Source organism: Eumetopias jubatus, unplaced genomic scaffold (genome assembly GCF_037043125.1).
Source record: "Eumetopias jubatus isolate StellerSeaLion01/CBP00866 unplaced genomic scaffold, mEumJub1_p1.0 scaffold_2, whole genome shotgun sequence".
NCBI classification, from domain to species: domain Eukaryota; kingdom Metazoa; phylum Chordata; class Mammalia; order Carnivora; family Otariidae; genus Eumetopias; species Eumetopias jubatus.
The window spans coordinates 47,170,772-47,182,890 of record NW_028274808.1 but is presented as its reverse complement, the minus strand read 5'-3'; the positions used below and the strand labels follow the sequence as shown (position 1 = coordinate 47,182,890).

The 12,119-nt window shown below is 45.3% G+C and overlaps 1 protein-coding gene across 3 annotated transcripts in view; it reads right to left on the bottom strand.

Moving 5' to 3' along the window:
* The window catches only part of DOCK5 (dedicator of cytokinesis 5), a 202,951-nt gene that overhangs the window by 13,654 nt on the left and 177,178 nt on the right, over positions 1 to 12,119 (bottom strand). For all 3 annotated transcript variants that reach the window (XM_028114206.2, XM_028114208.2, XM_028114209.2), the window contains 7 exons: positions 10,177 to 10,258; positions 8,902 to 8,986; positions 8,374 to 8,460; positions 6,299 to 6,475; positions 2,926 to 3,009; positions 2,120 to 2,257; positions 104 to 270 (listed from right to left, as the gene is read on the bottom strand). In XM_028114206.2, coding sequence (XP_027970007.1) covers positions 104 to 270; positions 2,120 to 2,257; positions 2,926 to 3,009; positions 6,299 to 6,475; positions 8,374 to 8,460; positions 8,902 to 8,986; positions 10,177 to 10,258 — 820 coding nt within the window. The remainder of the gene's footprint in view (positions 1 to 103; positions 271 to 2,119; positions 2,258 to 2,925; positions 3,010 to 6,298; positions 6,476 to 8,373; positions 8,461 to 8,901; positions 8,987 to 10,176; positions 10,259 to 12,119) is intronic.

Below are 12,119 nucleotides of genomic sequence, written 5' to 3'. Positions count from 1 at the left end.
AGTGATGCATCTACACTGACCAAGGCTCCCTTTGGTGACAAAAGGCAAAGGTTAGGCAAACTGCATCCCCCACCCCACCACCAATTAAAAATTGAACCCTTACCCATCAGATCCTGGTCTGGAAGGAGCATTATCGGATGAGTTAGAAGAGGTGGAAATCACCGAGGAAGTCACTGAGGTGATGGACAATCTCCGCAGCGTAGATGACATGATGTAGGGTAGTACAATAGACCCTGTGCGGCTTTGCTTCCTCTCAGTCAAGGTGGGTGGCTGAAGAACACATGGCATCTCATGGTGAGCTGGCCTGGAACTCAGCCCATATGGACTGGTGCACCCCCATCCGTTTGTGGCTGCCATGTGTACTGGCCGGCACCCACTGCTGCCTCACTTGTTAGGTATCGCAGCTACTCCTATTCTTAAGTATAGACACAACTAGGTTAAATCTACCTTGTTAAGGCTAGAGAAAAATTCCCCATAATTTGCTGCCAGCCACATAAGAGAGAAAAAGGAAGCTGTTTATTACCCCCCAACAGAAGAGCAAAACCCTCGGTCTGCTTCTCCAGTTTAGCTTCTTTCAGCCACTAGAAAAATAGAATACTGGCCTAATAGAAAGTTTTAGATCCAAACTGTAGACCTGATGCTTAGGAAGTAAGTGGTGTATCTTAAAAAGTAAAGGAACATTGATATTGATCTACTTTCATTAGAAATGTCTCCAGTAGGACTGATTGCCCCAACTGGCCACCGTATCAAATTCACATGCAACCACTGGCCTGGATCTAATAAAAACTACTCACTAGGTGAAAGTCACAGTCCTTCCCATCTAGGAACTTGTGTAAAAGACAAATGTTCCTAGGAAAAAGCTCTTAACTGGCAGTAGGTTAGGAGGTTAGACATGACTGAACACTTGATTAAAAGCAATGATCACAAAGAAACTCTGGAGCAAAGGGTAGTAAAGACGGAGGTGTGGGAATGGGAGGCAGGAGGGCATGAAAGGAATTTCAGAGCTTTGACCCAAGGAAAGAGAATTTGAAAATCAGGAGTTCAAGCGTGAGACAGTTAGAAAGCAAGGTGAACTCATATTAAAAAGAGGAGACATGGGGCACGTGGGTGGCTCAGTCAGTTAAGCATCCGACTCCTGGTCTCGGCTCAGGTCATGAGACCGAGCCCTGTGTCAGGCTCTGCACTCAGCAGAGATTCTGCCTCTCTTGCTCTCTCCCTCTGCCCCTCCCCCTGCTCACGCATGCACAGGCTCTCTCTCTCAAAAAATAAATCAATCTTAAAAAAAAAAAAAATGGAAAAATGAAGCTGCATCCAAACATTTAATCGACTGTTGGAGAGAAAAGGTTATTTATTGTTTATTCTTTTATTAAGTAACCTTTATGCCCAACGTGGGGCTCGAACTCATGACCCCAAGATCAAGACCTGCATGCTTTACCAACTGAGCCAGCCCCTGGCTGTCTCTGAGCCTTGCCTCAGAGACAAAAGATTATTGAGCGCATGCACCAACCCACCCAACTTCTTGGGAAGAAGAAAACTGTCACTGGGAGAACTGTGTTAGAACTGTTGGAAAAAAATGATGAAATCAGCTATATGCATTGTGAAATGCACTTCACCATTCTTTATCTCCTTCAAAGTCGTCAACAGTGGAAACCTTTCATCAAAATGAAAAATAAACACTAGGAAAAACACTAAGAATTGGGCTAGACGAGACAGGAATGATCCGCGTCTGGGAGCAGGAACGCCCCAACTGCTAGGAGAGGAGCACGCACACTGGGGGCCCAGATCAGTGGCCTCAGCCCCACGTGGGAGCACGTGAGGAAGGCAAACCCTCGGGCCACTGTAGACTTCTTATCAGAAATTCTGGAGCTGTGGTCCAGTGGTCTGTGTTTTTCACAAGCCGTCCAGGTGGTTTGGACAGTCACTCAAGTCTGAGAACCCCTATGTAGCACGTCACTGTTAGAAGGTCACCAAAAGCTCACCATGTGCTCTCCTCCCTGCCCCTGGTATTTCCATGCCACACCTCTGCTATTTTGACTCATCTGGTAGCTGAAAAACTCTGCAAGATCAAAAACAGTCAAAGAGACCAAAAAGGTCAACAAGTTCCCCAGACAAAGCCTACCAGTGTTATGACACCGTAGAGTTTTTCCACTTTCTCTTTGAGTTCCCGGAAACAAGAAGACAACCGGTCATGCAACGGCTTTAGTTGCTCTGTCAGCTTCTCCCCGTGGATGCGGATCCCCTCTGTCAGCAGGGGCATCTGAACAAAAGGGCATGAAAGGAAGGGAATACGGTTTAGGAAGAGGGATACTTCAGATTTGAAGGCTAGGCAAGGATGGGGGTGGAGACGGGCAGGTAAGCTGGCAGACACAGCACGGACCATGTGAGAACGCTACTTCTCTGTGTGGGGCTTGGGCACTGGCCGCCCTTGGGTCAAGGACACAGAGAGAGAGACACACAAGGAGACAAGCAGGCCCTCAACTGGGGGAGGGCTGACAGCCCAGACAAACCCACCTGAGCCCGGGGGCATGTCTGTGGCTAAGCCACTGCTAGTTTTAAAACCTTAAGCTGAATCGGATGGCTGCATTTTCTACCACTGTTCACTGAAGTAATGAGAGAGAGAGAGACTGAGGCCAACATGGCTCAGCTGGAAACACAGCTCAGCAAACCAATGTGGGGACTTTAATCTCTTCTCTAGGAAGGTCCCTCTCTGCACTGTACAGTCTAACAGAATGCTATTCCTAGGGTCACTTTGCCAAACAAAGAGGTAGGCTGTGATTCCAAAGGGTAAAAAACAAAACAAAACAAAACCCCCTAAAAGCGGGCTTGTGGATTTAAGCCCTAGAGAATATCTTGGGGTTGTGCTCTGAGGCACCCCATGGAGTGCTGCGGAAGGCTGTCTGGCCACACCCCTCCCACGACACATACCTGCAATGCTATCAGTCGTTTTAGCAGCTCAATCTTCTCCTGGTCTTCGGGATGCTCCTGCAAGTACTTTTCCGTAAAAAAAGCCTAAAAGGGGAGCACATGCGAGTATTAATTAGAACACGTTCCTATCTGTGTATTTGACCCGCGAGGGAGGAGAGCCTGAAAGGGTGAAAAATGTGTTCTGTTCTATCTGATAAATCAGGAACAACTAAAGGAACAATCATTCCTTTCCTGGGGCAGCCCTTATGCCATAGTGGACAATTCTAAAGGTATGTGCTATTTTGTGGTTTTTCTGGAATTGTGCAATGCCTAATCAAAGTACCTTCTCAACAACGCCCAGACACACACAAGTGCACAGACCAAATATCATCAGTAGAGCAGAATGGCATTCAGTGAAATAACTTTTCCAAAGGACTAAGGCCAATGACAATCCCTAAAGGTTACTCATTAAAGTGTGCAGTTATTATAAAGGAAAAAGCAAAAAATTAGTAGGCTGGATGTGGACAATAGTTTTCCTGCTCTATCATCTGATATAGGCTCTATCACATTTTTTCCTGTATTAGGTAAAGATTAATATCCATATTTTCTCATTACACATCTATCTAAAAGTCTTTTTGGAGGACAACACGAGATATAGATGTGAAAATGTTTCATAAATAAATTTCTTAAAGATTTATTTATTTGAGAGAGAGAGAGTGTGCATGAGTGGCGGGAGGGGCAGAAGCAGAGGGAGAAACAGGACCTGGGCTCAGTCCCAGGACCCTGGGATCATGACCTGAGCTGAAGGCAGATGCCTAACGGCTGAGCCACCTAAGCACCCGATTCAATGTATTTGAAGTCCTTATAAAAAGGGGAAGTTTAGACACAGGGAATACACACTGTGAAGAGGCACAAGGAGAACATGGTCAGCTCTAAGCCAAGGAATATTTGCCAACCCCTCAGAAACTAGGAGAGAGGCAGGACCAGATTCTTTCTCACGCCCTCAGAGGGAATGAACCCTGCTGATACCTGGATTTCAGAAAACCGGGCTCTCAAACTGCGAGGCAATCTATTTCTATTGTCTTAAGCTACCCTGTGTGTGCCTTTGTTCTGGCGGCCCCAGCAAAGGAACGCAACAAGGGATACAAAGACGTGTGGGCCTGCAGGCCCAGTAGCACAAACAGGAAGCTGGGCAGCACATCCGGAGAGCGCTCCTTCTAGCCAGATTCATGTTTAGAAAGAAATGAGTGAAAAAGTCGTATTGCTTAAAACTTCATCCACCCTCACCTTCCAAATACAAGCAGTTTAAATCTTCAAAAGTTAAAAAAGTTTTTGAGATAAGATAAAATGCACTGAAATTCCCCAAACATTGGTTGAGTCAAGAAATATTGGAGCAGGGTGTTCTGAAATTCACTTTTTTAGGAGAGTCCTGCCTCGCGACAGAAAGGGGCTGATGACTTACAGCAAACAGCTCTTGGGTTCCTATTAGGCAGGCAATGATGAATGGCCTGCTTTAAGACAGGTTGCCTGTATAGGTAAGTGATGATGGATTCCCCAACGGACTGCCATGGGGGTCACTGGTGATCAAGGAGTTTAACTTTTTCTTACGTTTAGAAATGCACACACTCATACATATTAATTAAAAGTACAAACTAGTATTTTAAGCTAAAGCTCCTGAAATTTATTAGTTTACATACCCTACATTCCCTTTTTAAAAATTTCAATGAGAAGACAATGACATTGGAAAGACCTTCATATGAAATTACATACTATTCACAGATATTGGCATGTACGAATTTGAGTTCAGAGGCATTCTGTAAAAAAAAAAAAAACACACACACACACACTTGGAAAAACATGAAAGTTAGTACTAGATAGCTTAGCTTATGTGAAAAAACACACACCAAAGTCATTACAGTATAAAAAAGTATTATATTCTGGATCCTAGTTTTGCCTTGAATTTTGTGATGACGCCAGAGATTATTACTGACACCTGGCATGGGCACGCTAGAAGTGACTTCCAGTGTGGACTCTTTCCCGGCTGCTAAGGGTCATAAGCCTGAAGAAGGCGCAAAGGTTGATGGGAAAGATGGTCACAGCATCAGTCACAGAGCACTGGCCGCCCCACTCAGGAAGGACGTTCTGATCACATTTGGCTCCAAGCGATGGGAGGGAGGGAGAAAACTGACCCTCAGCAAGCCGCAACTGTATGGCAAGTGTTCTGTGATGTTCCCCACACCCAAGATGCCTTCCTAAGCTATGAGCCTCTCCTGTGTGTTAGTTATTTTCCTCACTTTTTTCATATACTAAGCTTGGGGCTCAGAGAGGTGAATTATCTCACCCAAGGGCACAAAGTGGCCAATGGGAAGCCGGTGTTAGGTCACAGGCGTGGCTGATTCTAACGCCCCTGGTCTTCTCAGGACTTGGTGTACAAATGGAAATAAGAGAATCGGCCCATCGACTGTCTGCTCGCCCTTCCCGTCTTCCTCCTTTACTTCCCGCTCATTCTCCAGGCTACCCCACAGGGCGGTAGCCAAATGTTTATTTGGATTCAGGAAGAGGACTCCAAAATTACCTAGCCACTGAAAACAGCTGAACAATTAAAAATCCTGTCTTGATTAATTACGTTATGAATTATCTACTGAATACGTTACTTCCATTTTATTTTTATTTTTTAAAAGATTTTATTTATTTGAGGGGGGGGGGAGAGCACAGAGGGAGAGGGAAAAGCTGACTCCCCGCTGAGCAGGGAGCCCGATACGGGACTCAATCCCGGGACCCCGGGATCACGGCCCGAGCCGAAGGCAGACGCTTCACAGACTGAGCCACCCAGGTGCCCCCATTACCTCTATTTTAAATGGTGCCACATCCAAACCCTGTGCAATGGATTCACATCTGGTGAGCACTCTTTTCTTGTTTCTCCAGAATAAAAGATATGACACTTAGTTGAACTAATGTAACTGTGCAGCCAGGGCCAGCGTTTGTCCAAACAACCTACGGCACACCAAGTCGGGGTGGGTGTTTCTAGAAGCTCATTTTAACTAGAGCACAGCTCTGCCTCTCCCACAGATGCTTCTTCACTTCCAGAGCATCCTGAGTTCTGCGTCTCCCACCGGGGAGAGTGGGAGTGGGAGAGGGAACAGGAGGTAGATCAACCAGACGTGGTATATTAGATTGATCTTTCAGTGACTCCTTACCAGGCCGTGGCCTAACCCTGGTGGGGTTGCTGAGGGTCTCTAGGAGGTGTGAGGCCAAGGACATGCTTTTCATTAATTTCACTTGTAAAAGAAGTGAAGAAGGCAGACTGAAAAAAATCTCTCAGGGGAGCTGTAAGCAACAAATTCACCGGGGGCACGGTGCCACAGAGAGAGGCATGAGGACACACGGGATTCACCTTTTCGTAGTTGGAGTAGCCCCCCATGACAGCCGGGTCCACGATGCCACTGAGCAACATGGAGAGAGGGTGCACCGAGAGGGCTCGGTCCCAGGCATGCTGCTGCACACAGTTGCTGATCTTCTCATTGGTGAGTTCCATGGTTTCTATGGCATTCTCCAGGGGACTGATTTCCTCCTGTGACAGAGGACCAGGGAGAGGAAGGGCATTTTGTGAGCTCACAGCAAAGACAGAACAAAATATCTGAAGTGTTCCCTTTTAAAAGGTTTAACATTCTCACCAAGCTATAAAAAAGTCAAGGTTATATTTATTTGGATACCACACTTATTTGGAAATGCTTTTGCTAAGGTGCAAAATAAGCGACTTAAAATCTCCTTAGGAAGTCCAGGGGTGACCTAAAAATTAGAGCTATTGCAGTGACTATTTCTTGGTGCAAAGTATCTACAGAAATTTTGGGGAATAAAAATTGGAGCTGTAATAATGATTGATTTTTAGGCAGAGCTCCCTCAGAGATTTTTGAGAAGCTCAACGACAACAGAGTAATGGGTTATCTGATCCCAGATACTTCTGCAGCACCCAGAATGTTCCTTGGCAAGAGGCTTGATGCTTCTTCCGTGAGAAAAGGGAAATGATTTTGGACGCCGCATTCAGACCATATATAAGTCACCTTAGTAGGGGTTCTGTGGTTAAGTCAGAAATAAGAGGATGTATTAGAATATTCAAGCTAAATTTTGGATGAAAACGAAGTAAGATTTAATACACATTCAGAAGAGCAACTCCTGTGGAAACGTCTTCAAAGCCAGGTTTCAAGAAAGATCGCCTTCTTCGTTTTACCCATTGCCAGCCAGCATGACCGCCTACTGCAGCTTCGATGCCAAAAGTCTCTGTCCAAGAATCATATTCATACTTGAAAAATAATAATTTACTACCAGTGGTACGGAACACATCAGATTTCAGTTCAGATCTGTTCAAGATGTATTTCTTGAAGATGTATTACATGCCAAGTACTGTGCTATGTTCCACAGTTACAGAAGTGACTAAGACAGAATTCGTGGCTGGGAGGAGCCTACGGTTTATAAAATGTAGTGGAGTCTCAAGCCATGTAAGCACGGGAGTAACTTGCTAGAAATAAGCCCGGGTTGTGGCAGGGCACAGGGAAAGGGCATCTAACCCCACTTAGGAGTTTCAAAGATGACTTCCAGGCGAAGCCTGGATGGGAGGTCGTTAGGTTGAGAAGTAGCATTTCGGGCAAAGAAAATGGCCCACTGTCATGGAGGGTTGAAATAACATGGAATGAGCAGTTTAGTTCCAGAAGATTCCATAGGAAACGAGGTGGCAGAGCTGAGTCATAAGGACTCTGCATGTGTGTGCTAAGGAACAGGGGCTTTATGCTCTAGGCACTGGGGAGCCACGGCAAGGTTTTAAGCATGAGAAGGATACGGTCAGCTTTCCACTGTGGAACTCACGCTCAGAGGCCGTGAGGAAAACAGGCCTGTGAAGGCCAAGGCAGGAGGCCAACGAGGGGGTTTTTTCCGTGGTGTCCACCAGAGATGAACGAGGGACTAAAATGGGGTACAGAAGTAGGAGAGCTAGAAATAAAGAAAACAGATTTAATAAATATTAAAAAGGTAAAAGGGGCAGCTTTGGGGAGGGATAGAGAAGGAAGAGTCTGGGATGACTGGTGATGTGATTAGCCATGGATGAAAGAAGAGGAAACGTTCCGGGAGAGAATGTGATTGACAGCGAACGTTCCGGGAGAGAATGTGATTGACAGCGAACTCAAAGGAGACATTCCGAAAAAAGTCTGGTGCACTGGCAGGATCATGAGGAGACGAGACTCATTTACTCATAAAAGAGTCATTCACTGTGAGTAACCTTTAGGGTTGGTGTTGTAACATCAGTTGTACAAAGGAGTTCTATTAGACAAGCATGCCTTTTATTTCTCTTTCAGAAAACAAAGTTGGCCAGAGGAGGCTGGCGAAGCTAGTGAGAACTGGAGGAGGGCTTAACAAAGGCTCTTATTATATATCTGGAGACACAAAGAATTTTCTTTGTTCCAATTTCAAATGACTCACCGTTGAAATTTGTTTGACTTCAAACCACTTGAGAATCCCAGGAAAGGTGTACGCAGTTGTATACGTGGTCCTTTCGATCCACATGGTCTGGTGCAAGGAAGGAAAATTGGAAATGTCAGTTCCCAGGCAAAATGGCAACGCTCCCTGGTTGAGGTCAGGGAGAGTCTATTCCCAAATGCTTCCTTGGTGAACGGGCCACATTTTGAGGGTTCTGGATGTTTAAAACTGCAAGGGATCATCTGCTTGGGCCCTCTCACGTTCTACAGGGGACATGTGAAGTCCAGAGAGGTGGGACTTGCTCAGGTCATATCAGCATCAACACTGGAGTGCAACAGCAGAGCCCAGTCTTGGCGCGGGGGCGGGGGGGTCCAGTCTAGAGTTCTCCACTGAGATGGGCTTGCTGCCTAGGTAGTAAGTGCACAGCACCTCTGTCCTCTTTCCCCACGGCTGCCATCGTTTCTGTGATCTGCTTTGGTTAGGTGGAAAGCCTACTTTACCTTGTTTTAGAGGCAAAGGGGGTAGACTCACAGCAAATTCATTGTCTGGATCCTTCTCTCCTTTCCGGAATGGCCTGGAATATCTGAACTGCTGCACCTCATTGGCTCTATAGTAGCTGGAGAAAGACATGGCCACAATGCTGTAGCTTCTCTCTTAGAACAAGCAGTCCTTGATCAGACTTCAATAAAACCCGGGCCACATCTTGCACAGACCGAGCCTTATCCACTAAGCGACCTCAAAACAGTCTCCACAATGAAGGCTGGAGGTGCACGATTTGATTTTATTGCACATCTTTATCTTATTTATGAATCCATTCCACAGCTCACCATTTAAAAAGGTATATGTATTTATATCCATGTTTGTTATTTCATTTGTGTATTTTTATCACAATCCTATCAATCCTACTAGCATTTTAGCTTCTCAGAAAAAAGAATGAGGCTTTCGATCACTGGGGACCCCACCCGGCAAGGTGAGGTCAGCCATTCCTCAGTGAGTGCTTGTGAGTGGAAATAAGATCCAGGAGATCTGAAACCTAACAGTGAAATTCCTGATTGCCCCCTGTCTGTCTAAAAAAAACCCCAAGGCCCCCAAATCCCTTTTGAATTACCAAGCTCTTTATACTGAAAATACAATAAAGAGTTGCTGTGGTCTGAATGCCAAAATTCATGTGTGGAAATCCTGTCCCCCATTGTGATGGGACTAAGAAGTAGTCTGTGGCAGGTACATAGGTCATGCGGGTAGAGCCCCCATGAATGGGATGAGTGCCCTTATAAAAGAGACCCCAGAGCACTCAATCACCCTTTCTGCCATGTGAGGACACAGAGAGAAGTCAGTGTCTGTGAATCAGGAGGCAGGTCCTCACCAGACACCAAATCTGTTGGCGCCTGACCTTGGACTTTCCCAGCCTCCAGAACTGTGAGAAATAAATGTGTTGTTTATAAGCCACCGAGTCTGTGGGATCCTGTTACAGCAGCCCCAGAGGGGTAAGACAACAGGTCTTCCAAATGAGTTTAAGACTTTGGTTTTAAATATTTTATCTATCTACCTATCTATCCATTCATTCATTCATTTAGAGAGTGTGTGTGCGTGCATGTGAGAGCATGAGTGGGGGGAGGGGCAGAGGGAGAGATCAGGCAGATTCCACTCGTGGGGCTCGAACTCATGACCCTGAGATCATGACCTGAGCCAAAATAAAGAGTCGGATGCTTCACTGACTGAGCCACCCAAGCACTTGGGTTTTGATGTACTTCTAAAGAAAATGTGTTAGAAAATGTTTTTTAAAAGAAGCAAAAAACCCCCACTTACTTTAAGATCTGCTCTGGAACTGGTTTGTCCTTGTAGTTGGGTGGCAGGCTCATCACCGGCTTTACGGTGAAACACTGCATGTCTGAGGAGCTCGTTAAGGAAGGACAAGGGGCTGGGCTGTGAAGCTGTTTCAGGCAGAACGTACCACCTATTCCTCCTGCTTTGCAGATGGAAATGGTACCTGCCTGACGTACTCCTTTTTCCTGACTGCCAGGACTGCATTCAAAACAGGGTTCCCTGAGGTGTCACCCAAACGCCTTATTAAGTAATAATCTTAGGACATTTTGGTCAGACACCTGGCAAGCAACCCTGCCATAGGAAAATAGGCATCAATGAACTATCAGGTGAAGAGGGATTTGAATCAGTTTTAAATCATTTCTTTTGGACACGCATGCCTCTGAAACAGCCGGACTCCAGAGCCTGCACAGTAGGAACGTCTGGTATCTGTGGCTATCACTTGTTGATGGACGGCCATAGCTGGGCACTGAACGAGGTTCTCAATATGTTCTCGCCAATAATAAACACAACAACCAACAGGCAGATGTTATGAATCTCCTACAGATGAGGAATCTGAGGCTCTGAGAAAACCCAGAGTGCATAACTGGTACATAATGAAGTCAGGCTTTTAATCCAGCTCAGGGGGAGACCTGTCTCTCTGACTTGATAATTTAAATAATGACTTTTTTTGTCCTTGCCAGTACAGATATACTGTTTCAAAATCGACAGCATTTAAAGTCGAGGTGAAGGCCCTGGGTCAGGACAGAACAGTGACTCCCAGCATCTCTGGGTGGTGTGCAGCCCTGGGGAACCAGAACCACACGATGTTTACTCAGGACGCACAATGAGAATTCACAGCTGCCGAATTACAATCTCTCCATGGTGAGTCTCTGGTATAACAAAATCTGAGGACCACTGGGCTGTGCCTTACCCTGGTCTAGTTGACAGAGCATTTTCAAAGAAATGACCTCCTTTTTATTTTGATCCTTCCAGAAGTGTTACTGGGTATTTAGGGAAAACAGACTGACACCTCATGGGTGAGAAACCAAGGCCTGGAGGAAGGAAGCCGTTTGGGAAAGGTCAAGGGGCTAGGCAAAAAGGACTGAGGGCCCAGCCAAAGGAAATCCTACATCCAGTTCTTGAAGACCTCTTGTCATTACCACACCACGAAGGCACCTTCGTTGTCTCCTGAACCCACATAACCCAAACAAGGATTTATCCTGGAAGACTATTCTTTTCCAAGCATCTGCTATGTATTAACAGGCTGCCGTTCTCTTAAGGTGTGCCTGTCTATTCATCTGTTATTATTATTGTCAATCTTTCTTATCATCTACTTACAACCTACTTACCAAGCTGTATGTATAATAATGGCCAATATATATTGAATTTTTACTACGTACCAGGCACTGTTCCTAACATTTGACAGGTATTTAGTCAATCTTTACAAGAACTCCGTGAGAAAGGATGAACATCATCCCCATTTTATAGATGGGAAAACCAAGACACAGAGAAATTAAGGAACTTCTCAAAGGGACACAGTAAGTGACAGAGCTGAGACTCGAACTGTGGCACCTTGGCTCCAGAGCCCGTTCTCTTATCTACCCTGTCACACCAGCTCTGGCTTATCTACCTCTCTTTGAATAGTGTTCTATTTTAGAACATTTTATTTTAGCACAAAACACATGAACAAGTTTTAAAAATAATTTTGTTATGGAGCTCTTAGTGTTTTGTTCTTGTTTTCTTTTTAAGTCATTGTATGTTACAAAAGAAGAGCTATACATCTTTATCCAGAATCCAGAATTCTCTACAGCCAGTCTATGTCCTCCTCAAGCTCCCCATATGGCTATAAAACATATCCTTTCATATTCAAGATTTCCTTATCTCCTCTCTCCTTTACTTCATAACTATGTGCTAAGGACGTTAGGGTCCCAAAGCTTTTTACACAG